Source organism: Citrus clementina, unplaced genomic scaffold (genome assembly GCF_000493195.1).
Source record: "Citrus clementina cultivar Clemenules unplaced genomic scaffold, Citrus_clementina_v1.0 scaffold_5, whole genome shotgun sequence".
NCBI lineage: Eukaryota > Viridiplantae > Streptophyta > Magnoliopsida > Sapindales > Rutaceae > Citrus > Citrus x clementina.
The window spans coordinates 40165274-40193205 of record NW_006262201.1 but is presented as its reverse complement, the minus strand read 5'-3'; the positions used below and the strand labels follow the sequence as shown (position 1 = coordinate 40193205).

The 27932-nt window shown below is 34.4% G+C and overlaps 5 protein-coding genes across 5 annotated transcripts; 1 reads left to right on the top strand and 4 right to left on the bottom strand.

Moving 5' to 3' along the window:
* Positions 1-10: 10 nt before the first annotated feature.
* Positions 11-2514, bottom strand: LOC18043125 (alpha-amylase). Its single transcript, XM_006434711.2, has 4 exons — positions 1759-2514; positions 1528-1660; positions 624-1429; positions 11-517 (listed from the first exon to the last, which is right to left on the bottom strand). Exons 1-4 carry the CDS (start codon positions 1840-1842, stop codon positions 266-268), a joined length of 1275 nt encoding a protein of 424 aa, XP_006434774.1. The 5' UTR covers positions 1843-2514; the 3' UTR covers positions 11-265.
* An 832-nt stretch (positions 2515-3346) lies between these two features.
* On the bottom strand, positions 3347-4643 carry LOC18042043 (non-specific lipid-transfer protein-like 1). The gene is made up of 4 exons (XM_006434710.2): positions 4310-4643; positions 4127-4187; positions 3799-3901; positions 3347-3702 (listed from the first exon to the last, which is right to left on the bottom strand). Exons 1-4 carry the CDS (start codon positions 4436-4438, stop codon positions 3621-3623), a joined length of 375 nt encoding a protein of 124 aa, XP_006434773.1. The 5' UTR covers positions 4439-4643; the 3' UTR covers positions 3347-3620.
* Positions 4644-6177: 1534 nt separating this feature from the next.
* LOC18042042 (thioredoxin-like 4, chloroplastic) lies at positions 6178-8763 on the top strand. Its single transcript, XM_006434703.2, has 4 exons — positions 6178-6297; positions 6754-7532; positions 7884-7937; positions 8459-8763. The coding sequence occupies exons 2-4, from the start codon at positions 7056-7058 to the stop codon at positions 8579-8581; spliced, it is 654 nt and encodes a 217-aa protein (XP_006434766.1). The 5' UTR covers positions 6178-6297; positions 6754-7055; the 3' UTR covers positions 8582-8763.
* A 1662-nt stretch (positions 8764-10425) lies between these two features.
* LOC18042041 (abscisic acid 8'-hydroxylase 4) lies at positions 10426-13619 on the bottom strand. Its single transcript, XM_006434702.2, has 9 exons — positions 13332-13619; positions 12897-13218; positions 12539-12688; positions 12196-12444; positions 11963-12052; positions 11772-11850; positions 11482-11588; positions 11170-11288; positions 10426-10690 (listed from the first exon to the last, which is right to left on the bottom strand). Exons 1-9 carry the CDS (start codon positions 13526-13528, stop codon positions 10591-10593), a joined length of 1413 nt encoding a protein of 470 aa, XP_006434765.1. The 5' UTR covers positions 13529-13619; the 3' UTR covers positions 10426-10590.
* Positions 13620-24793: 11174 nt separating this feature from the next.
* Positions 24794-27542, bottom strand: LOC18041210 (coenzyme Q-binding protein COQ10 homolog, mitochondrial). The gene is made up of 5 exons (XM_006434700.2): positions 27418-27542; positions 26884-27302; positions 26473-26668; positions 25681-25812; positions 24794-25215 (listed from the first exon to the last, which is right to left on the bottom strand). The coding sequence occupies exons 2-5, from the start codon at positions 27201-27203 to the stop codon at positions 25093-25095; spliced, it is 771 nt and encodes a 256-aa protein (XP_006434763.1). The 5' UTR covers positions 27204-27302; positions 27418-27542; the 3' UTR covers positions 24794-25092.
* Positions 27543-27932: the final 390 nt, after the last annotated feature.

Here is a 27932-nt window from a genome sequence, read left to right as displayed (position 1 = left end):
GCAAATGGATGACTAGAGGAATATTATCTCTAACCAAAGTGCGCAATCGGAAAAATGTTAATCCTGATATCTGAACGGCTTCCCACTCATTTCTTCCAATACCCATAAAATTATCTTCTTTCAAATAACTATTTTAGCGAGAGATATGTTTACATAAATACAGAATATTTGCATTTTATTCGCACAAGAGCTCTTTTACGTGTTAAACAATAGCCTTTCAGAACATTATTATTCTAATAACTTGAAAATAAAATCTTCATTGAGTTCAGTTTTTTTCCCAGACAGCATAGTCGGTTCCATCGGCAGCCACTTTGAAGTCAGAAGGAATAAGATTTCCAATATCCATCTTTGGTCCAATCTTCATAATGACTCTATCACCAATTGCAGCAATGTAGACATCGGCATCTGAGGCTAAAATATTAACTCTGCTTGCTGTATTGATCCCATTCCTATTTCTGACAGCAGCCAATTTGCTAATCGCCTCCTTCAGACCCCAGTCAAAGAAGTGATCATAAAACTGCACAACAAGACCATGCATATATACTTTAGCACAAACACAGATTCTGCAGCTAAATTTCCAACACATTTAACGGATGAAACAGAGGAAAAGTAACAGATATTACTATGCAAGGGGTGCCGGGATGTGTGAGGATGTAAGCATATCCAAGCATGACTTTATCCGATGGGAATGGCCACAGACGTTGAGTGGACCCTGTGTCATGATTGTCAATAAAAGTCACAGCATTTTGTGGTAAAATTCCTATGAATCCTGGCGGCTTGCCGTTCGAGTCTTTTAATCTCCACAGCTCCCCTTGCACAGCAGCTTGGAGGATACCCTTCGTGGTGAAATCAAAAGCTGCGACAGCCCCTCCAGCGGCTTGAACCCAATCTTTGAGTGCTCCCCTGTGTCCATCCTGATTAGCATCAGGCTTTCCATCAGGCCCATAAGAAAGGGAATCCCATTTCTCCCCGACTGCAAAATCTGGGGAGGTATTTTCCATATAAACTTTGGTGATACTAGGGGCGTATCCTTTAACAAAATCGAATCGCCATCCATCAAATCCAATTTCAGTCTTCAGCCAATTCATCCAGTCGGATAACTCTTTTTGTACCCTCGGGTTGAGATGGTCAATGTCAGGAGCTGGTTGGAAGTCCTCTCCTGTATCATCATTCCCTTGGCCGTCAGAATACTCCTTGTCGCCACGACAAATGAAGGACGGACCCCAGTCCAGACGGTCATCTGATGTTCCACCCTCGAAAATGCAATATATGCCTCTACCATCTTTCCTCTCTGCAGTTCGGTGATTTATGACCATATCAGCAAGGCATTTAATTCCCTTTTGACGAAAAGCCTGAATTAAAGACTTCAAATCAGCTTGAGATCCGTATTTTGATGCGTCAAGGTCATATAGCCTCCCCGGCATGTATCCTGGAAGAAGTTTTGGGTCAGAGACATTGAGATCAAAGGATAAACATGATTATGATTATGAAGACTCAGTAAGCAAATGCTGAAAGTACAAGAAGTACCTTGGGGTGCAACGGATTGAGACGGTGGAGGAAGCCAGACGTGAGTAATTCCAGCATTAGAAAGATCAGGAATGGAGTTCTTCAGAGAGTTGTACCATCCTCCTGCCTTGTTACTTGATTCCCAGTTAAATCCCTACGCATCATCAATTTCTTCAACAAATTAGATTGCAAGTTGTATGTACGCTACCGATACATGTGCCTTTTTTTTTTTTTCAAAAAGTAAATTCTTACCTGGAACAATAAGGCTGGAGATGTGAAAGGGAGGAAGATAGCAAGAAGAAAAGAGAGGAAGCAGAATGACTTTAGCGTACTCATTTTCTTTGTCTATCTTTATCGTTTGGTGATTGTTTCAGTTGTCTTTTATTAGAGATCATTGGCCCATTTTTGGAATTTCCCAATAGATATGGAGCTGACAAAAATTTCTCCCCTTCACACAGTGGATGACATGCAAACATGACAAGAATCATTTTTTGTGAATATGGAAAGAATCATTTCCCTTGTGCTAATCTGGAAATGCAAGTCAAACTTTCACATAGATGCAGAGCTTTTGCCTTCATCCATATTCGTTTAAATATCTGAGACCATAGAATTCCATCAACAGTGTCACATCATTTCAAATTGGCAACTGAAAGTAACAATTTTGTACCCCTAATCTCTAACTTTGCCTATCGTTCACTGAGAGAGTATTTGGGAGTATGAATCACCCAATTCTATCTCATTCGTTGTGTACTATGTGAAAAGAGCTAGATTTGATTTCATATTATTTGTGCAACACTAACTTGAGTCAGAACTTCTTTGTCATGCTTTTATTGTGCATCAAAAACTAACATCACGCTTTAATGAAACACCAGAAGTTGATAATTACATCACATCCACTTATACATGATATTGTGGTAGAAGATGGAATAACGCAAATAACTTCTGCCTCTGAAGTTGAACGTACGCTAAGTTGCGAGTGTTAAACCATTAGTAATTCTACATTATAGTGATACAACTGGTTAAACCAGATAATAAGATAAGAAATAGAAAATTGAGGAAGGAGATGGCGTGCAAGGCACAATGATCTAATATCTTATCGTATCCTACAAAAATGTGGATAATGACACATAATGCAAGACAGGATAATGAGAAAACTAGTAGAGGGGAAAAGATTATTCACATTTGACTCTTGCGATCGACCGTTTGACACGCTTTGCTATTCGAGCTGAATATCTGTATTTTGTTGTTTGGGTCTCAGATTAGAAGAGAATCATGGGCCTTTTGCAATAGCATCAATTTATAATTTCAAAGCTGAACTGATAGCATGTCAGATTCAGCAAAGTCATCAACTTGATAATCTACCAAGTCTATAGATCATAGCCCAGCAAGTTCCAGTTTTGCTGGATCTCCAAGAGAGACGGATCTCTTAGCAGAGATATAATATGTGCTCATGAATTATCCACTGTCCATTATAAACTTTCAATTAAAATTTACTTAAAGTCCCCAGATCATTCGATCAGGCATAAGCTAAATAATTCTAATGAGAAAACTCATGGCTATCCTGGTTAACAACAAAGACTCAACAAGAGATAGGAAGAGGGGACCTGAATGACGATGATATGTTTGTTCAAAAGTGGTGTCTGAGGCACTGGCTTATGGACAATGGTAAATGCTGAAATGCTAAGCTTGGGATTTTACCCCTGAAAGGAGGCGTCAAAGCAAGGTTTGCATGCAATAGGACCGAGATAAATATCAAGCATGGTGAACAATGATAAGTTTAAATAAGTCTAATCAGGGAAGAATAAACAATCCACAGAAAGATAGTTGAGGAAACATTAAATCTGAGAATCGTAATGGAATTTTATTTTAAAGAAAATAAATCAATGATAAGACAAGTCCATCATATGACATCATTTTTAATCCAATAAACAAGTGCAACATTGATTAACAAATACATAAGGTACCATTGATTTATCATCAACTGACAGATTCTTCATTCTGATGGACAAGTTCCAGAGATATTTGCTATCCTTGTAATCTATAGCCTAAATGTACCACTTCAGAGGCCAAAATGATAGAACTGTAATGCAAGTAACCCTCTTTAAGGTATCTGCTCACATCTTTGAAGGCTTAGGGAAAAGATCAGGGGTAAACTTCTGTGCCGCACTAAGACTGCCTTTAACTTTCATTAGACCCCTGCAACCATCAAACATCAGAAAAGAATATCACAAAAGAGACCACCAATCAGCTCCCTTCGAACGAATGATATGATGAAATCGTAAGAGAGTGTACCTCATGAAAGCAATCTGGGGATTCATCTTTCCAGTGGCAACCTTGACAAAATCGTCATCCTTGAAGGTAAACGTAGCATCGGGCTTTCCTCCCTCATAAGAACCTAAAATTTTTAGAACAAATTACTTGAACAACCAATGAGCTCAGCGAGCAGCCACAAGAAGCCCAAAATCATTAGATATAACTACATTCCTAATTTTCGCAAAATCCTAAGAGGCGAATCCAATATCCATGTAGCACAAGAGCAGAGTTTAAAATTAAGTGCCCAAAACAGCGTGAATCAATAGAACCAAAAAACAAAAAGCAGAGGAAGAATCAAAGCCCAAACCTTTGGTGACTTCTCCTTTCTTAAGATCAACAGTATAAGTAACCTCATCAAATCCCATTTTCTGCAATTTATGAAGAAAATAAAAAATAAAAATTAATCATAAAAGTTATTATATTACAACGGTCGGGTAGTGCTGGAAATAAAAATTAAAAGAGCGAGAGGATGGGAGGGGGTGAGCGTGACCTTGGGTGCAATATTGATCTGATAAACAAGGCCCAATTTCTTGACAACGGCTTTACCGGCATCGGTGCTGAGGTGTTGTTTCATCTGTTCTAGCAGAGCATCCGACTTGAGTTGAGTTGAGTCAGCCATGAATAATGACTTCTTGATCTTTGCAATTGCAGCTTACACGAAATAAAAGGTAAATATTGTATAAAAACTAAAGACAACGAACGCAATTCGAGAAGCTAATTAAAAATATGGCCTTTTATCGTTGAAAGAGAGAGTGACAGGTAGGTGGGTGACGTGCTGATTATGTCGTAAATATTTAAATTTGCAGTTGCAGGAGTCGGATGAGGCGTTGGTGAACGGACGCTCTTCCCAAAATTTCTGTTAGTAATTGAGATAGAGTTGAGTTGGCTTTTTGGGTCAATGGCCTATGGGCCTATCTCGTAAAGTATTTGTACTTTATGAGCTAGGTCCATTTTCTGTAATCACCCCACTCTTGCCGACATTTTAATTAATTAATTTATTTATTTTTTATAAAAGCTTTTATAACATAAAAATTGCCTACACTTACACTATAAGGGAATATGTTTGTTATTCTGCAGCAATATACTTAATAGTTTATGAACTGGGCAATTTAAAGCTTGAAAATCAAATCCGGTTATTTCCATAGCATATTACATGACATGTTATAATCAAAAACAATTTTTTTTAAAACATCAATTATCATACATACGTAGTATTACACAACTAAATTCGTTTTAGTCATATAGTGGTTGAGACTATATGAAAAAACAATAGGAATTATCCTAATGTTAATTGCAAATGTCAGGAGTATCCATATTAGTACTATCAATTATTCTAAAAAACAATATCATATTTTAGGAATATCAATTATTGTCTTTTTAAAATTTTAGGAGTATTTTGTTATCACAAGCAAAGCGTGCTTAGAGCCTAACTGAAATGTCTCTGTGTGTGTACGTGCATACGTATACACACACACATACACACTAGGGGTGTTTGCGGATCGGATTTTACGAATTTGACATCAATCCATATCCAATCCATGATTTTATGAATTATAAATTTTCAATCTAATCTGATCCACGGATTGATGAAATTCAATCCATACATTTGCGGATCAGATGCGGATTTGACCCAATTCATATCCAACCACCCTTTTGCAGATTAGTTTGTGGATTGAAAAAAACTTTTAATTATGTCCAATCCCCGACCTAACCAAATAAAAAAATTTAAAATAATTTTATTACCGATCAAATTTAAAATCAAATAATATTTAAATAAATCAACTATTTAAATAAACCTAAAAAATATATTTAAAGTTTCAAAATATAACACAGCAAAACGAAATAAAATCTCATTCGTTTAGATCAGTACATGAAAATTAACTATTTATGAAACTATATTTGTTTATTTAATTATTCTTTATTTTTTATTATCATCGGATAAGATATAATATAATGTTAATGTAATTATATTTTAACTTATTTATTTATTAGTAAGTAATAATGTCATATTTACAAGTTTTTTAATTAAATAAATACTTTTTATTTTTTTACGGATTCTCAGTGTTTTACAGATTTACAAAAGTAAATTTATATCTAATCTACCAATCCACGGATCAGATTTCTACGGATCGGATTAGATTATGAACTCCCTAATACACACCCCATCGTTAGTTGCAAATGGACCTGGCATACCTGGCCCAGCATATAAGTTCATAAGAATGGGCCTCATAAAACGGGCTTTCAGGCCCAATTTCGTGAACCGGACAAGTTGATGAATGACAACAAAGGAAAACGATATTTTCGAATAGAGGGATTAGAGTTTGGATGGATATGGTTGATTGTTAGTGGTTACGGTGAATGTCATTTCATTCCAAGCAAAGCAAAGCTTTCTTTCTTCTTTCTCCAGTTGAGAGTTGAGCGTGAAACTGAGACTGGGGTATGATATAGCGAATGCAGTGGCAGCCTTAACTGCCCGAGGTAAGCGCTGACCGATGAATCACTCTTTGAACTTTCAAGTAACCGAAACTTGGCCTGCCCGTCTTTTCTTCATCTCTTTTTAACTGTTTCTACTCTATTCTAGTGTGCATAGTTTTGTTTCTGTTCATATCCTTCGGCGCCATTCAAGTTTTCTGCTTCCTTGAATTGAATAATGAATGCCAATTTGATTACCTCAAATCTCTATACTGTCATCTTATTTTGCCATCCGCGTAAATGCATACTCCGCACTACAAGTTCAGCGAACCATTCAACATCTCAAATTAGCTTCTACGGTCAAATTCTTTTAAAAGAATGCCGAATAAATTTAACATTAACTTTCAATATTTCAATAATTCTGGGATGCCATTTGAGTGAAAGATTTTGACTTTGAAAAAATGATGTTATATGGGTATCAAACTATTTTTTTCTCATTAATTTTATATTTTGTTGATGCAGATTCTTCAGAACCATTGAATGCTTTAGTCTAAAATGAATAATTTTTCGGCTTGGTTTGTGAATATCCTCTATACTTTGCCTACTATATAGAGATTCTCCTTTTACTTTTCCCCTTCGTAACAGTGATGATTATCATGCTATATATAACCCAGCTGATGGAATGAGACGAAGAATTGGGAACAAGTTGGAAGGTGGCTGTTCTATCCTGCAAAGTATTAAGGAACATGTCAAGAATTTATTATAAATTTTTGTTTTAAGTGTTATATAGGCCGTTGTTGTGGAAACTTGCTGTATATATTTTCATGCAAAAGCAGAATATTTTTTACAAAGGCGCCCTGTTTGGGGGGAGAAATGCAGATGGAAAATTCAGTTCTAAAGTTCCCTGTATGGTAACCAGCTTGCATCGTGATAGAACTTGTGCTAAATCTTTTTGCATGAGGACCAGAAACAGAATTCCATTTGAAAGTAAAAGTACAGGTTTAGCCTCTTTAAAAAGTAACCATAACCTGAGACATGGAAAAGTCAAAGGTCTCATTGATGCAACTCAAGGGGAATCTGATGAAGATGATGATCTTTGTCCTGTTGAATGTGTTAGAGAATTTAAGACTGATGCGGAGTTCTTCAAAATACTGGAAAAGTCCAAAGAAACTGGGTCTTTAGTTGTGGTAGATTTTTATCGCACCTCTTGTGGAAGCTGCAAGTATATAGAGCAGGGGTTTTCAAAATTATGCAAGGGATCCGGTGATCAGGAAGCTCCAGTAATTTTCTTAAAACATAATGTGAGTACTTTATAAGCTTGACTTGTCCAAACTGTATTCAAGTTACGCATATCTGTGTTTAATTTTTCATCATCTGTACTAACTTTAGTTTTCTTTTATTCGATTTCCTTAGATAACCTTGGCATCAAAGGTTTTGAGCTGAAAATGTTGATTTTTGTTTAATAGGGTCTTTCAGAATTCAATTTGCTAGTCGATTGGTAATTAGGCTGAGTATGGAGTATTCTTACAAATAGCCAACAGAATTTGGGTTCCCAGTAGCTTTTGTCCCTTCTTTTTTAGTTTTTTTATAGTTCATTGCAACTTTCTATATTTTCTGGAACAGACAATTGCTAATATGCTGTCTTCTTACAGGTGATTGATGAGTATGATGAACAATCTGAGGTCGCTGAACGTCTTAAAATAAAGGTAAACTTTTCTTTCGTACTGTTCCTTACCTTCAATGAATTTATTTTGATGGCAAGTGTTATATACATCACTTATGAAAAGTAAAGATTCTAAAATTTCGATCAACTGACTGACTGGGGTGCTTTCGGAAATTTTTATTTGCGGCTAATTCAGGTTCTTTTCTAGGAAATCCTTCACTAGATTTTGTTAAATTTTTCCACAATTCTGATGATTAATCACAAAATGCAGCTTGCTAAGATAACTGGGGGGAGTAAAGAGACTAGCTTTCAGGCAAATTTCTTTCAAACAATGTTGAGAAGGAGAAGAAAACTTATGAAAGCAAAGAAAAGAAATTTGTGCAATAACTTTTTTGTGGTTATTGCACAAATTTCTTTTCTTTGCTTTCATAAGTTTTCTTTTTCTTCTCAACATTGTTTGAAAGAAATATGCCTGAACGCTGAAGTAGTCTACAAAGCATTTCTGAGTTCTGTTTTTACTCGATTGTCCTTCACTGACTATAAGATAACCTTGAAATGATGCAGACAGTTCCTCTCTTCCACTTCTACAAAAATGGAGCTCTAGTGGAAGCATTTCCAACCCGAGACAAAGAAAGAATTGATGCAGCAATTCTTAAATACACATCAACAACCTCTAACGACAATTGAGTTAATCTGATTATGTTTTCACAACTTTGCTTCTGGTTTACAATAGCGAGTGTGAAACTTAAGCTTAAGTTTCATTGATTATACAACATCTATAAGTCTGTATTTGTGAGTGAAAAACTAGAGTGTCCCAATACTTGTTCTCATTTTCTCTATTATCACTAATATCAATGCTTGTTCTTTTTTTTCTGTGCGTTGATTGAGCTACACGTTTAATATAAACATTGCGGTAGTGCATTCATGTAAAGCAGCTGCTGTTGTTATTCAAACACAGTTTCTCTCGAGCTCACTTGAATGTGGAAGTTACTGCAAGCTTGACATCAAATTAACAGAGGGATAATTACGGATTATTACTCTTGTGAATTGATTATCTTAAAATCACTTTCATATTTTTGAAAATCTTAATTAAACTCTCATTTTTTGTTAGAAGACAAAAGAAAATACGTCAATCCACCTCAAATTTTTTCTTATTTTTTGAACAAAATTAGGGTAAGTCGAAGTTTTTAAAAGAAAAAGAATAATTTAAAGACAATTTCATGAGAGAATTCAAAATTTACCCTAACGTAAATGTGCAAAGATGTCACTGGATAATAGGCTGTGCCTCTTTGAGAAGCATCTGCCGCTGAAATGACGGCCCGAACAAGCAGGCTGATTTGGAAATTAACATCGATGAGCTATGAAATTGAAATCATACTCTACTACGAAATCATAAAATGCTGCATTTGGAGTGCGTCTGGCCATTGCAATAACCCATAAGCAGATATCTCACTAAGAAGAAATTTTAGAATACATTTGAGATATTATATCAGTTATACAATAAGTAAATGATATCATGACATACGTGTATATATTTTGAACCACCATTATATAAAGGATCCTCCTAAGTTACGTGCATGTAACTTATAACCCTCTCATATAAATAGTGAGTGGACCCACACTATTTACTATTTATGTGAGAGGATTGTAAGTTACATGTATGTAACTTAACATTAGCCTTATATAAATAATAATTATATTAAATTTAATTATATATGTTATATATACATCAATTAAATATAATACACCTGAGGTATTTTAAAATTTAAACAAAGGTAAAATATAGAAAGTTTGAATAGTTTTGACAACCAAACTCAATTAGCCACGTTTACTAGTTAGTGGGGTCCATTAGGGAGGAAGGTTGCAAAAGCAGCAGTTAGCAGATTTTGTCATTTTGGAGGGTACCCTTCAGCCGGAGCCTGGAGACACCACCATTTCTTTTTGGCCTGTCGCTCAATGACACATGGCTGCTACTTTTGCAGCCTGTGGTAGGGAGCAAGGAGCACGCGCTGCGGCGATTCAAAGACGGAGACGTGGCGTCATGGTGAATTGGATTGCTTAAAAAACATAATATCAGCCGATTCAAATTAGTGTGGGGTAGAAGCAATCCAATCTCCATTCCATACCTAAGCAGACATTTTTTATTTTTCTGTGTTCCTTTAGTTCCTTTAAAGTGTCTATTTTATTAAGAGGGCTGCTAAATATCAAGAACAACGAGAAAAATACGAGAGAATTACCTCTTCTCTCTCTCGTCAATTTTTTTTTTCTCTCTCTCCTCCCACCACATGCTTAATTCTCTCGTCCTTCTTTCGTTTTTTTATACTTAGCATTTTCCTTTTATTAATATTGAGTGAGCAAATCTTTTTCTTCTTGGCTTTTTTTTTTCTTTAAAAAAAAAGGGAAAAACAAGACATGTTTCAATTTCAGTCTGTTCCCCTAGAATACTTCCAATTGAAATAAACTACATATATTAGCTAATTAGAGATTGCAAAATACAAATTACAGAATGTGTGAAGAGATATAACAGAAAAGAAATCATATTATATTCCTAGATGCTTGGAAGGGATGTTATAGTCTCTTCAATCAAATTACAGATTGCTTACCCAAAAATACAATGATAATAAAATTATAGAAAATGGTGGAGACTAATAATGGCATCTCGACTGTAGAATTATAGTAGCACCATGCTGCCTCTTTTAGCTTTTGGTTTCTTTCGAAAATCTGGCAGGAAATCCTTGATAGGGAATTGGAAATGGACCATACTGAATCCCGCTTTGGGATCCTATCACTTCCCACCTGCAAATACCAACAAAAAGCAAAAATATTCTTATCACTGATTATTCATTTTCCATCTTGCTTGTCTTCAAAGACGCTCTATCGAGACTTTTATTTATCTAAGCATTGTATTTTATGAATGCTACATCATCCGAAAGTTCATTTTCTGCATAAAAAATTAATTTAAAAGTTCCATACAGGAAAAAAATTTGTCACGTCTGGTCCGAAAGCATTATGTAGAATATTATTACTGCAGTTGAACTGGACCGTTGTTGGAAAATAGATTCAAGTTTCCGACTATTGTATAGGAACGAGATTTTCTATAGGAGTAATGTTATTTAAAACAGAAAAATCAAATAGAAAGAAGATAAAATTAATTACAACACCATACGGTTGGAAAAAAAAAAGATAAAAAAATTAATTAATCCTATAATATTATACAGTATTATAATTCCTTTTTTTTTTTTTTTGTAATTTTAGCAATTTTCTTTCAACAATACCTGAACTTGGTGACCAAATGGTGGATCATTACAAGCATCTCCAGCTTGGCAAGTTCATTTCCGGGACAGGAATGAACCCCACTGCCAAATGGCATAAATGTATTGGGTTTCGGCGCAACCTGCATTACAACCATGAAAACCAAAACCAAAAAAATTAAAAAAAAAAAAGAAGAAAAAATGGAAAGTCTTAGCCATAAGCATGTACTACAAAAATCTTGCTTAGTGCTACTAGCTTTACGCGTGTACACAAACAGAACAAGAAAACAGAAACACACACATGCACATCTTTGCCAACTAGTAGATCATTATTACCTCAAATCTTGAAGGATCAAATTTCTGAGGATCAGTAAAATATTCTGGATTGTGATGAATGTTCCTGAAGAGAGGCAGCACCTTCCACCCCTTTGGAATCAAGTAACCTGTGATCAATCAGGTCCTTAAATGTCATTTTCTACAAGATAAAACAATTGGCTGCTCTAATTAATTTTAGGAGCCGTTTTTTTTTTTTTTTTTGGTTTTTGGTCCTAATCCAATTTGGCTATGGGAAAATGACCTCTGATTCAGGAATTAAAAATAGATATGCTTTGATTTGATAATCCTACCTTTGTATTCGACATCAGCCACTGCTTCTCTAAAGGTGAAGGATATTATGCTTGCCATTCTCAAGCTCTCCAATACGACCTGAGTACAGAGGCCATGTGTTTCTATTTTAGCAATTGTTGCAAGAAAAATACCCAAAGATGGCAACAATAAAAACAGATTTCTCCGAGGTGAGAGTGAGACAGTTGGTTACCTTGTATGTTACTGGCATATTTCTCGTTTGTGTCCAGCTCAACGGTTGGTTACCTTCTTCATTTAATTTACGGATGGCCTTCTGTTCAGCCTACAAAAGACGGTACCAACAAATACAATTAAATACATTCATATAAAATTCAAAGACAAAAGACAAGAACAGAAGGCTAGCGAGACTTGTTCTAGAGAGACCTCGCGTATGATTTGGCTTCTTATAGATAGACAAGACAATACCTTTACTCCCTCTAGAAGTTTCGGATTGTCATGGAGGTACTTGACAATCCACGTCATTACACTTGCTGTTGTATCTTGAGCAGCAAAAAGCACACCGATTATGTTGTCTGCGATTTTATCATCACTTAACACTTCTCCATTTTCATCTTTTGAGTTAAGAAGGCAGCCCAGCAGATCCTTCTCGTGCAATCGCTTCTCCTTCCTTTCGCGAATAATATCACTCAGAATTTCATTTAGCCTCTTTCTTGCCTATTAATTGTAAAGTTTAAGGCCAATTAATTATGAGAAGATATATTATAACGTAATGAGGATAGCTAATACTATAACAACTTAATTTGCCTACCTGTAAGGCCTTTTTGTATGGAGTTCCGGGTATGTTTGTAGAAAAGGAATTGTAGCCCTTATCCACTATCAAGTAGTTCTTCTTCAGTTCGCCTTTATAATTGTCTTTCAAGTGCCCAAAAATCGTCAGTGTGCCTACTTCAAAAGAAAGCTGCAATAAATCAAAGAAAATACAAACACGGCAGTGATGAGAATCTTATTAGATATGCAAGTACGAACAACTTTCAAGAAAGCTACAAAAGGGCAGCATAAATACCTAAATTTTAACCAGGCGTTCTTCTAAAGTAGAAAAGAACTATTTAAAAAAGAAATTTAATTCAATTGTATGTTTTCAACTGTGCAATGGAAACCAACAAAACCTTTTTCATTTCCTGAAAGGTGTTAATGATATGCCCCCCGTGCCATGAGTCCAAGGCAGCGACTGCAGCGGCTTCGATGTCGGTTACCAACTCACGAATTGCTTCGAGGGACAAGGAGCCTTGAACTATCTTCCTTAGACGAAGATGGTAGTCTCCCTGGTGAAAAAAGATCGCCGATGGACCAATTAAACGTTCTTTGCTTTTCGGATACGTGGGCTTGAACAAATGGGCTTGTGTAACCAAAACGAACTTAGCAGCCTCAGAGCTAGCCAGCATGACACAGGGGCACCCAAGAATATGAGTCTTGAAAATTTCTCCATACCTGAACCACCACGATCATCACATTTGTATTTGTAAAAATAGAGAGAGAGAGAGAGAGTAAACAATACGAAGGAGTAAAAGGAAACTACATATAGAGAAAGAGAGAATTGAAACCTTTTTTGTTTGGCGGTAAAGAAAACATTTGGGTCTTGAGAGTAGAGTTGAAGAGTTTCTCCTATGAGAGGCCAACCCATCGAACCTGGAGGAAGCTTAGCTTTTTTTCGAGGTTCTGTCTTGTCTCTTGCAAACAACATACACAAAGGTAGAGCAGCGAGCAGAAAGATGAAAAAACACAGAAGAATCCCCTCCATATCTCTTCCTTTCTTATTATTTCAGTAGGCGATTTAGCTTACGAATCCAAGTTAAAATGCAGGCCAAGGATTTGCGCTTTGGTGTGTTTTGAGTCACTGAAGCGAGAAGCCGAATGTTGGTTTATATAGAAAGGAAATATAGAGCGAGGATAAGGACAAAAGATAAATGTGAGTCCGAAAATTTTGGCCCTTTATTTATGTATATACGGTAAATTCATACAAATCCAACCAACAGGACATAAATATTACACGTAGTATTTTCTTCCATTTAAGCAGATATGATAAAATCCAAATCTTTAAATGATCGTCCCCACTATCTATACTTAGATTTCCCGAAATTACGGCTTGGATACAATATGTCGCGCAACAAAATCTTATTGTTCATTTACATCATATTCCAGTAATATACTGAATTTAAACTGATTAGTATGGTCCGGACAAGTTTTAGAAAGAAAAAAAAAAGCCTTTTTAAACACATATTTTTCTTTTTCAACTGATTTTTTGTTATCAGCTGTTTACTAAAACAATCTACAGCCCCTGTTTCGTAGATTCTCTTAAGCCGCAGCTGGCAGGGTTTTTGGTACCGAATTAATGGTTTCCATGCAAAACTCCTCATGGCTTTTTTCTAATAAAAAAAAAAATTAGTGAAACAAATACGTCCTGGACCAGAGAAAATGACTTGCGGATCATAATTACATTTGAGGAACAGAGGTTCGAATTTGGAACACACAAACGTGATCTAATTTGCCACCAAATTAACTACCCCGTTATGTTTTCTTGATTTTACTAGAAATGTAGTCAAGGACGACAAAAATCTGCTCTTGAGATTGTGAAGGATCCTGGCCCTGAATGTTCGTTAATTCAAGGAGTATGTATACACATCAAATCAGGAAGAAATTAAGGCTTCAAAAGATAAAACTTTCTAAACATTTTGAAGACAAAATGGGATACTGTAATCAGCCGTTTTATTTTGCAGTCTAGACAGGTAATCTAACATAAGGCTGAAAGTCGTCGACCATTCACTTAATCGATAAATCACAAGAAACAACTAGCGGTTTCTTAATTGACCTTGGCCTAATTACCATAACTTCTCGGACGGGAAAACAAAAGTTTGAATTTTGAACCACTAAATATTAATTAGTTCTCCTAAATGGGCGCATTTCGAATATTAAATTATTAATTAAGTTCACCTTGCTGATTAATTAGATTTGTTTGAAACGGTTCATATTTGATGCAAGAAACACGCAATTGCACAGTTATATATTGAGGAGCACAGGATACATATATCTGGTGGTCTCTGGAGACATTACGGACAGATGAGAACAAATTAAACTCTTCAAATTGGAAAGAAGAATACAAAAGATGATGATGTGTGAAAGGGTGTTGGCTTAGGCCGATATTGAGGGAAAATTCAAGATTTAACGGTAACTCGTGTATCATGCATTCTATGGATTATTGCGCCGCATGTAATAATAAGCCGATAAACAAGAGTGTAAAGGAAGAACTAAATACGAGTCCTTGATGTGATAGTTACCATGCTACCGAAAATATTAAAAATAATAGTAATAATAAAGTAATAGATGTGGACCCAACCATAATATCAAGACACGCTTCATCTGTTCATCATAAACTATAAAAAGCCATCTGTAGTAATTTATTTTTTTTTTCACTTGAAGAAATATTTTTGTAGTAAAAAAAAAAGAAATTAGGAAACTTCGGTGCATTGTATGAATAGTGCTCCTATGGGCAACCGAGTTGTGTATCATTGTTGGTGTAGAATGAGGTCTTTACAACGTAAATTAATATCTTAATATTTTGTAATGTGCAATTTACATTAATTCTTTGTTTAAAAACAAAAACTTCATCTATGATTAGTATTACTCATCGCGACCACACTTATTTGTCATTTGTCGCCAACCATCAACATTTGTAAATCAATTTTGTATTGTTGGAATCTTCGTTCCTTAACGAAGCAACCATAAAAAATGTCACCAACGTCAGATGACGTTCGTAATTTTGACTCAAATTTTCAAATATTTTCTTCAAACTTCATCCATTAAATTTGACGTTGATTTGAAAAATAATTGCGTTTAGCTTACATATTATATCTTAGTTAAAACAATTTGACTTATAACCTTGCTGGAGTACCTTGAATTTTCAAAAAATTACCGAAAAGTCCATATTGTACATATGTTTTCATTAAGATATACTTACTTATCATATACTTTTTACCTGTTGTATATCAGATTTATTTAAAAATTTAAGTTGTTTTAAGCAGAAAATGCTAGTTTGAGCTGTAGATCCAACAGCTTCGAGAATAGTATCTACATGAGTGTTTTAGGTTATTTGCGAAAATACAAGCACTAATAGAATAGTTAGTTTAAACTATAGGAATCAAATGAGCATTTACTATAAATTGTTTAATAAAAACTGACATTATAGTATGTTAACCATTTACCAATATATATATAAGAGTATGTTACGCAGTTGAGATGATTCAATATTTTGTGTTAAAAATAAGAGTTATGTGGTGTGAATCCCGTTCACATGGGTGGATAAGAGATTTAATAACCGTTGGATAATTTTTTTTTTTTTTTAAAGAAGTAAAATATAATAAAATTTCATAATAATTAGACGAGGAGATTTGAACTGCTCGACTTCGAAGTTATCCAGGTAGATGATAGGTAAATTTTGGGGGGAAAAAAATAGTGATACAAAAAAGATGGACGAAAAAATATGCGAGCGTGAAAGGAAATTTTGGGGGCGGGGCCGACGTGGTAAAGAGTGACATCCAGCTCAGAATTCTTAGGATCTCCGATGACAAGATTAGTGGTCCTGATTGGTTTCGTTGCGGGCCCATCCAAGTCAATTGTATACGGAGAGCCATGTTTAGTGCAAACGTGGAACTCTCCCGAACAAACATGGAACTCGATTATATTTCAATGCACCAAGAACCATTTGTAATTAATAGATGAGGAATCGCTTTGTGCGCACAGTTGCACACTATTAAGATTTGGAAGAGAGAAATGGGTCCCACGACTTACAGCTTTTTATCGTAAAATCTTTACATACACACAGTAGCACAATATAAGATGCGCAACTATTTGTGCCTGTACAAAACCCAAGCACAAATAGTATAAATAATTCACTTAAAACATACAAAATTTATCAACTAAAAATAAAAGCACATTAGTGATTACATTCCACGTTATTTAGGGAGAAATTTTAGAGTACTTATATTGTACTGCACTTATTTAATACATATATGACATAAATATAAAATCATCATATAATTAATAGTCATATTTAATTTATATATGTATGTCGTATATGTATTAAGTGGGCATAGTTTAATAGAGGCGCTCTATGATATATCTTATTTAAAGAAGAATCTAGAATATATTAGACGTATCATGTTAGTCATACAATAAATAAATGATATTATCACATATATCATTTATTTTTTAAAATACTAATATGTAAATAGTAATTATATTAAATTCAATTACATATCTCACTCATACAATAATTAATTATATTATCTCCTCTAAATCGTACACTTTCTCCTTGTTTAAGCTACAATTTCTAATTCCACTTCCACTCATAAAAAAAATAGGCTTGTTATATGGGTGTTCGCAGATCGGATTTTATGGATTGAATATCAATTCATATCTGATCTACGATTTTATAGATTATAAATTTTCAATCTAATATAATTGACGGATTGGCGAATTCAATCTATATGTCTGCAGATCATATACGAATTTGACCCAATCCATATCCAATTGACCATTTTGTGGATCAAAATTTTTTAATTCTATTCATTCTACGAACGAATTAAATAAAAAAAATTTATACAAAAATAATTTTATTACCGGTCAAATTCAAAATTGAATAAGATTTAAATAAAAATAAAATAATACATTCAAAGTCTCAAAATATAACACAACGATTTGTTTAAATCGATACATGAAAATTAACTAAAATTATAAAAATTAACTGTTGAGAAAGTTATATTTGTTTATTTAATTATTCAATTTATTTAATGATATTTATTATATATTATTATCGGATAAGATATGTATAATATTAATGTAACAATATTTTAATTTATTTATTTATTAGTAAGTAGTAATGCCACATTTATAAGTTTTATTTTTTAATTAATTAATTAATTATATATATATATATATTTTACGAATTCGCTGATTTTTAAGGATTTATATAAATAAATTCATATCTAATCCACCGACTACAAATTTTTAAATTTTTAATATAATTCAATTCAACAATCTATATGTCAGATGTATACAAATAAGACATATTAAACGGATCGGATTAAATTATGATCACCAACCTGTCAATATCATGGCCGAGCTAGATTTTGAGACTTTTCTCAATCCCGATGGTCCATTTCCAGAGCCTTCTGACACGAGAAGGCCCCTTCTGCCCCGACCCGCTTCTTCAATGTCATCGAGAAATCTTATTGGTTACACGTTTTAAGTAGCTAGTTTCGACTATTCGTACAAACTTCATAAATTCCCAAAGCTAAAAAACTTTTTATTCCCAAAAAAGGGGAAGAACGAGAGAAAAAGAGAGTGCATTATCCAGAATTTATCAAAGCTTTAATCTAAATATATTTTTTTATAAGAGTCACGGGACACGTCATCCTTTTCAGGATTTATCCGTACGTAACAACAGAAAACGTTTTGATCATGACGGAAAAATGAGTCACCTGAAAATGTATCCTTCAGAAGTCTGAATCTTTGAAAGCCAAAGGAACAACAGGGTGTGCAGTTTAATTTAATTGACAGCCATAAGGTTGAAAATGACTCCTACAGCAATACATGCTCATGAAACTTTTACAAACCTAACCTACCTTTGTAAACATCAGGATTCAGGATCAAAATAAATTTTCCTTTCACACATAAACTCTTAATTAATGATCATCAGCAATTTTTAGAAAATAATTAAATTTACGGGAATGGGTTCCAATGGCGATGTTGTTGTGAGGGAATCCATTATTTCGATAACATTTTGCAGATAAATAGTTTAACCTCAGAGGTAAAGCAGACCTATAGGAATGTGGCACGATTTGCTGTATCCACGTGAATAAGTACGTCTCCCTTATTTTGAATTATTAGGTGGAAAATGGGCATTGAAGAGTCAAGACCTGTCACCCCACAAACCCCAAGCCATAATCATCAATTGTGGCCAGAACAATTGTACTGCTCCAGACTCCGTAAGCAATTATTATCTGGACAGATGCTCGATCGTAAATTTGCTTTTGACCAGATTCTCTCCCTTCAACACACCATGCAATCCTTGAATGTAAAATCACCTCATAATCTTCGATAAATAAAAATATGAACGTACTGCGATGATTCAATGCAATGCAGCAACCCTAGCTTCTCCGCTACCTTTTTTCTAAATAACAGCTCGCATCTAACTGTGGTTTCTGAGAAGGATTGATAAGTATCTTGAAAGTGATTGTACATGTATACCATGGGTCATAATTGATCCATCTTTATCTGATAAGCAATCCCATGGTCATATATTGTAGCTTAATGTTCTATGCTGCAAACGGTAACCACGTGTAAAGGCATTTGTCCAAGATATGCCAATCGGGAAGCAAATATATCATAAATTGATTTCTTGTGCAACTGTGCACTATCCAAATTTCACTACTATATGCATATATAAGAATGTCATATTCTTTGGTAAGTCTCACTCTCCATTATTGTCACGTGCGCTATCACAAGCTAAACAATATACATGCGGTGAAAGGTCGTTAGCGACACACACGCATGATGACTTGGTTTGCCCTTATTTAGAAAGTGGCATCCTTTTCAAAGTAAGCAATCATGCATGAAAGGAAGTTAGAACGTGTTTCGACAGGGGGCCAGCTGAGACGTGTCGAACTTCTGAGTGTTTCTCATTCAGACTTTAATTCAACACCTGCTCAATGCTGATTTGATTTCGATGGCTCCACGTGGAAAGAAAATCTAGATCGAGATACTAGATTTATTAATTGCATGGGCAGGTGTCCGCTGCTTACTAGAGCTTACGGGTACGAGAGAACCAACATGCAACAGCATTGTGTTTGGTGAGCACTCAGTGGTCCCCAAGTTCCCACTATTACATTTACGTGACAGCTTGAAGACGAAGTTAGCTTAAGCTCTCCAATGCTGTTGATGCTCCTTCCATCAGTAAATAATACAGCACAGATTCGAACAGCCCGGTCTTGAAAAGCTGCTTCATTCTTTTTTATAATGAAAATTACACTATTTGATCCTCCATTCAACGTCCGAAAGGCATGATCCAATATTTGGCCTAAATTGTCCTCAAGTCGAGTGGGTGCAGTGTCCACGTAGCCTTGCATACGGTAAGGGTACGTGCATTCGTGAAGGGCGAAAAGAAAAGTAGCTCGTCTCCGCTGCTGTATGGTTATATTAATTGCCCACGTACTCTCTAAAAATTGATCATCAAAATATTATTGCGATCTTTGTTTTCCGGATGAGCAATATACTATAAAAAAATTACATATTTTCGTTAGGGAGAAAATTCTCATAGACTAAAAATAAATATAAGCTTGAGGCAACTCTTCACTCTTAATTCTTGAGTTAGCTTTTGAGATGATTAAGGATACTGCACTCACTGTCAAGTGAGGACAACTCTATCCAAATATCGAAGAATGAATTCTATTGGCTGCATGCAGGTTGTACATACTTCGGATGTACACAAGTTTTTCTCAAACTTTAGAATTTAGATCATAGTGGTGCGTTTAGGATATAGGATAGGATCTAGAATTCCGCTCTACTACTGCAGGAAATCAATTGATGAATTATAGTAGCTTGCAAGTTTCAGTGCTATCGAACCCTTTACTCGAGGAGACTCTCCCAGAAAATTCATGAAGATTAATTTTTGAATAAATCAAAAAAAATTTTACTGCCATAACTGAGTCAATCTTCGCTGTACACATCTGAACATCAGTTTAGGAGAATACTACGCTTTATTTTTCCTTTTATTTTCGTTACATAGTCTCTTTATTCTTTACCAAACATAAACCACACTTGCGTCTGAATAAAATTATCTCTACTACAACTCTGCAATTTTTCAATTTCTACATTAACAAGCCTAGCAAGCAAGATACTATTGCAATGAAATATAGTGGTAAATATACCTAGCGCAGTGCATGCAGCATGACTGATTAAGGGTCATTTTGGTAATGCAGTAGGTTTTAAAATAATTATTGTTAATTGTGTTGTTAAAATAATTAGCCATGAAGAGAATCAATTAAATGTCTGATAAAATTTATTTTTAAAAGTGCTGTTCAAAAGCATTTATATATATTTGGTAAATCTTACGGTTAAACTATTGTAAGAATATTAATAATTGAATTAGACATAATGTTGAATAAAATTTATTTAAACATTTATAAACATATATATAAATTTTTTTGGGTGTATATATAATAATTGATAACTATAATAATTTTACATTATTAATTTTATTTTTTATTATGTTATCTTAATATAATTGGCAATAATAATCTATTTAAATTAATGATTTTATTTCTTAATTAATATGGATAATTTTGGATTTTCATAATTATATGAGAATATATATGAAATTGTATTAAGTATGAAACTAATTATTAAAATCAGATTTTCAAAAGCTACTCCTTCCCTCCTTTTTCAAAATCTATTGTAAAATGGGATCATTTTGCCAAAAGTGATCTGTAAAAAAAAAAAATTACCAAATACCAAAATTAGCTATTAGCTTTTCAAAATGAACCTCTGAAAAGCAATCCCAAACGGGACATAAATAATTTTAGTTCACATTGAAAAAGGGCAAAACACAGGCCCTAGTGTTACATTTTATTATATTTTTTATATATTATTTTAAGTATCTATTATTAGTTATATTAACTTATTAAATGATAGTCTATTTTTATATATTAATTATTATGATATAATATAATCAAATTATACATTATTTAATTATATTTTTAATATAATTAATATAAAAAATTTGTTTTATTAGATAATATTATTTAATAATAAATTAAAAAAATTTATATTAATTGTTATAATGTAAAAATAAAAGAAAAAAAGAATATTATACTATATTGTATTGTATTATGTTATATTATGATAATAAATTATAAAATTTTATTTATTTATTTATTATAATAATAAAAAAGAATGCGGCAAACTACCGCATTAGCTAAGTCCAAATGAACTGTATTGCATAATGCAATGCAGTCTCATATTATGAGGAGCACTAAATGAACCCTAAGAGTTCAAGTCTAATGTCATAGATGAGAGAGACTTGTTTTCTCCAATTATATGGAAATAGATTTTATTCTATAACCAAAATTTTTGTGCTTATAGGTGAGAGATTTGTATTTTAATATTTAAATATATATATATATATATATATGTCTGTCCCATTTTAGCTAGATGTTCATACGTTGCAATATTATTAAAAACAAAAAAAAAAACAAAAACAAAAAGGGAAGAATTGCTGTGTTTGCGAAGTAGGGTTAGAGGTACGACTATTTCAAACATGTTCTAACTCTCATAAGCGTAGTTAAAGCCAAAAAATACGTATGACTTTTGGGGCCACCTCCTTTTTCTGTCGTATTCGTATATGCACCTTTGAAGGCTACTTTTTATTTGCAACAAAATTATCTCCGAGATTCCATATCCTCAGCGTAGTAAAAGGAATCTGAAATTAATGATGCCCTCTGTCCGCTGCCGTATACGGGTTTATTTGAAACGATGCTTTAATTGAGTAGATAATTGAAAAGATGCTCTTTTCTAATGTCAGCTTCTAGACTACACGTTAATCTTTAGGATTCTGATCAGTTTATTAGCTAGCACATATTTTGAGCATTAAGATTTAAGACAAATTTTTGCATGACAGCCTGGCATAAAAATGAACAATCAAAGACAAGCTGTGAATGACACCCCCCCCCCCCCCCCCCCCCCCCCCCCCCTACCAATATGGTTTTTGAAATTGATTCACGTACCGAAGAGTCAAAAGGGATCCCAATAATTAATTAAAAAGGTTTGGAAAAAGAATATACGTTCTACAGATTTTTTTTTTTTCTTCAATTCTTTTCTCAATTATATCATTCTTTATGTTCCGATAGGCTTTGCCATCTCTTTCATCGATCGACAACCCAATCCTCAAGCACATCATCAAGTTTCTCAAAATTTGTAGCTTTTGTCTTGTTGTTCAAGAATATCCTATGTGACGGCCGCAACACAGCAGGTGATTATCAAAAAGGAAGAAATTAAGTAATGTATACATAATGGTAATTAGCCGATTGAGCTCCATGGGCTAACAAATGAAATGAACGATAGAGAATTTAAGATTAGGCTAAACAATTTTTTTTTTTTTTTTCTATGAAATGATTGCGAAAATGAGTGGAAACAAAGGGGGAGATAAAGCAAAAATAAGAAAAGAAAGAAAGAAAGAAAGATAAGCCACTGGCCACTGCATACTTTACTTTTGTAATTACATATATAGAGGCGAAGATAACGACGCAACTGGATTGACTAGCGGAAAAGAGAGATATAGATTCTATGGAGCTAGCTAGCTGTTCGTCATTAATTTGCAGGTATAGATACATACACATAGATGTAGTCAAATTAACAAAGAAAAGAAAAGAAAAAGAAAAGAAATTGGTGGTTGAGGGTGAGATTGGGCAGTGAGAGAGACGAAGGGTCGATGTTAACATAACTATCAACACAGCTGGAGGTTCTCCAAAAGGCGCTTCAATTATTGGCTACAGGATCGAGGTAATAAACAAAAACAAATTAACAAGAATCTTACAAGATCACGACAGGTCTTCAACCCACTTATTCCATCATTGATTACTAGGTAAAGTACGCACTTGACGTCTCTGCAGTGAGGGTTCATCCTTCATGCATATACTCCCAAATCATTGTTATATTATCTTTTAATTATTTTATTATGCGAATATATTTGTTTCCCTCGGAGTAATCATGTCCGGTATTTATTGTCTTTAGTTACTATAGTTTTCAGGAATTATGGGTGCGTGGTAACTGGTAAGTATATCGACATACGCGTTCACACTGTCATGAATTGGCTAGCAGAGCCACAGGTTCATGATATCAGTGCGAATCTCGAACAGCGTCATTGGTGACGGTAATGTTGCATGGTGATGGCAGGATTTTGTGCTCCTCCTTTTCACTTTTATTTTCGGCCTGGTCAATGGTCATCATCAACTATTTCCAAATTATCTTCAGCCGCGACCTCCCTCCTTTTTTTCTTTTTTTCTTTTTCCTTTTCCTTCCATCCTCGAGAAATTAACTAAACCGTGTTACTTTCATGCATTAGCAAGAAGACGCACTTAGATACTCATCATCAACCATCATTTTGTTTGATTAAACTGCGTAACTGGACTAATCTCTAGTTAAACAACCCCCTCCAAAAAAAAAATTGTCAACAATTAATTTGATAATTATAAACTCATTTTGACAAATTGCATGTTGTTGTTGCTCTATCTTATGCTTGAAAATCTTACAAGTTATTCTTAAAATTGAGATTAGCCACCAAAAAATCATTTTCTTCCAAGGTATTTGAAAATCTTGCAAATTATTTGTTAAAAAATAAATCTAAAAATATTTATTTGACCCCTCTAATAAAAAAAATTACCTCCATTTACATTAAAAGTTTGAATTTAGAAAGGACACATGACTTATGTAACTGTAAAATAAATGAGATTTATTAAAAAGTGAGACTTATAACGGATGTCGGAACTCGGAAGAGTCAAATAATCACACTACTCCTCGATCTTCTTAACGTCTTATGAAGAAGCTTTGGTCCATGCCAACGTGACCATCATAGGCCTGAACTCCAGAAAGCATCGGTACCGGTCATTGGGCCATCCACTCCGGCCCAACGCCGCCAAATCCCAATCCCTCTGGACACAAGCTGCAAATCGCGTCTCAATAAGAAGCAATTGGATGATCCACCACGTTATGTAATTACTGTTAATATTTCACAAGCATATTATATTAAGGGAGCCCTTAAGTTACATTTAATGTCACTTACACCACTCACAAGAACAGTAATACCTGTGTGGAACCTGCATAATATGTTTGAGTGGTGTAAGTTACATTAAATATAACTTAGTATTTGCCTTATATTAGAAGATTCACATCAAAGCTTCATTTATGCGACAATTAATACTTCAATATTGATTGATAAAAAAAAAAAAAAACCAAGTAGGGTTTACCGTCGCACATATCGAAGACGCCACATCTAAGTTATCAATAAAAGGTGGATTGACAAGGGAAAAATAGAAATGACTGATTAAGAGCCATTTATGACCATTTGAAAGATCAATAGCTGGATAGATTACAATCATAAAAGATCTATAGCTGGGAAGGATACAAAACTAAAACCACCCAGTGCCAGTTTCACATTGTCAGATCATTTTTTGTTTGATCTCACCAGCATTCAGACTGCTCTTTGGAGGATGACATTCAATCAGCAGCAACCTGATTGAATGGAAAAACCAATCTTCATACCCTCTGTTCGTAAGTGTTTTCAAGGATTGGGGCCTCTGGCCCATAAATCAACCGGCAGCGTTCACTGAACGAGCCAACCAATCGAGAGACCACCTCCTTAAAGAACATAGACGCTGCCTGTTAAGCAGAGCCCTCAGCAAAATTAGCATCCTTCATGCTTCTCTTCATAAGTATAGTAAAAGATTCAACAATGCTAATATCCTTTCAAGTTACAAGAGGGGGTGGACAAAGTTTACACACAACCAAACTAAACTGACAGGACTGAATTGAACTGGTAGTTCCATTTGGTTTTTCCCCAGAAATTGGTTAACATTTTGTTTCCATTTTTTACCGAGCAATTGGTTTGCCTCCGGTTTCAGTTCATTCCAAACAAAGATAGAGAGAGAGAGAGAGATTATTCCTAACTTGATCCTATGAACTACTTTAAAAGAGCATGCCCACAATTACTTTCAATTTTTTGCAAAACCTATGGAATTTTGGTAATTCATATCCCTCTAGAAGTTAAATTGCTGAATTGCCTTCCAACTTTGTTCCTCAATATTGGCAAAGCATGATATGAAAAACCAAATGAAGGACCATTACCTGTCGATAAAGTGGTGAGTGAAACTTAAAATCCACCAAAAAGTACAGGTTGCAAGTTCCAGGAGAAGGTCCAGGATTGAATTCCCAAATATTTATTAGATGGTCAAAAAGGGAACTGTCTGATGCGGTTGTCTGTAAAATAAAGCAGAACAAAAATTTAAGACCATAAAAATTCAACAGCCAAAAGGAGAAAACATTTGGAAATCAAAATCACCTACAGTAAGGACCGTCTTAGAGTTCTAAGATATCGCAAAAATGAAATGACCAACAAATGACTCCACCATTGCACATACTGGCTCGGAGTAGGTGGTCATATTTCATCTTTTATTCCATTTCATGGTAAAGCTAGCAGCAATATCCTACATTTAAGACTTTCATCTCGATCTCAATTCAAAAAGGTATAGAGCAAGAATTGCACAGTTAACAAGAAGTTTGAACTAAAGCAGTAGGTACACAAGAAGAACTCCAATTGATACACCGTGTTTACAACTCTTAACTGCATATCCTGTTGGTATGAAGTAGAGCATTTATATAAATACAAGAATGAACGATCAGTGTATTATAGTACAACAATCTACTAGGACCAAAGTTAAATTAATGAGAAGTTTGGACTTAAGCAGTAGCTATGCAAGAAGCAATCATTTGAACAACATGTTCACAGCCCCGAAATGCATGTCCTGCTTGTCTCAAAATGGCAAATTTTCTTTAAAGACGAGAATGAATGCTCTGTGCATCACAAAAATGGAGTCCAAGAAAAAGGAAAACCCAATAAACAGTTTCACATCTTGTTACCTTAACGAACTTTGGTCTGTTTAACTCCACGTGGGAAACATAACTTTCAACAAGAAATTTAAACCCAATCTCCAACTCGGCATCAAAAGATCCATCTGGGTTGTGTTTCAGTATCTCTGACCGCTGACACCAGGGGACAAACCCGTGATACAAATCAACAGCAGCAACTACATCAAATAACTGCTCCGGAGAGTAGCTGGAATTGAAAAGATATATCAGCTAATGAAAATCCAATACAAAAAATCATTAAGGGGCAGAAAATATATATGCTGCAACCATGAGGAAGTAAATTCAAGAATTTTCTTCCACAATCATGCATACTGAAGAATTAAACTTAGGAAATGAATAATGAACAAGGAAATTCAAGTGGATTACCAGAAACAAAAACAAAAGAGTTTCAAGCAAAATTACCCTAAAACACGTCGCTCTTCATAAACTTTGGATAAGACATCACCCTCTTCCCCGTCTCCGACACCAAGAAACCGCCTCCTTTGCAGAACATTACCATTATTTTGGCAAAAATTAGCTAATGAAGAACTAATATTTTGGTGAGTACCAATCAATTTATGGACTGAAGATGTTTCGATCCCTGTTATTCCACACAATCGTCGAAACTGATTGAGCTTACGTAGCTGCCCATCGCTTTTGGCAGAACTAATCAAATGTCTACTGCCCGTTGTACGTGAAACTAAGGAACCCAAGGCTTTTGAGACCGGCATGAATGGCGGCATTGTAATATCTCACAATTTCTAAGCCCTACTCCAACAATTGGTTATAATTATGGACAGAGCCGGGATTCCACAAATCCCGGAAACCAAAGCAAGCTATAACTATTGAAAAAAAAAATATCAATTAGTTAGGAAATCGAACAAATATAAAAAGGGAAAAATCGAAACCCTGGAGATCGAGTCGAGATAATCAAGGAAAGCGAGGAGCATCGCCTACCTTTCAAAACCAGCGAGGCGACTTTCTGAGGAATGAAATAAATTGGACAATGAGAGGAATCTGAGGAGATGCGTGTCGTCTTTCTTTAAAAATTAGAAAGTTGTAAAGAAAGAAAAAGAAAATAATTTTTTTTTTTAAAAAGAAAAATTCTTGTACTAATAATTATAAATATTAAGACTGTTACACGTCGCCTTTAATTTTCTTGCCATGATTTTGGTGTCGCCGCCGAGATAACAGCTGTACGGCTGTTCCGGTTCCTTTACTCAGACGTGTATTTTATTATTGTTTCTTTTTTTTTTTAAATGACTCTCGCTCTATTAAAATACGAAATAATATTTAGTATTCTTTTTTGTATCGTTTATATATATATATATAAAGTACAAAAATACCGAATCGAGAGACTGGTAAAGGAATATTCAATTTTTCTAGAATTGCCAGCAATATGATCTTAACCTAATAAAACGGAATTTAAAAATGTTCAATTACAATTATTCAAAATTTTAACTTCACGGAAA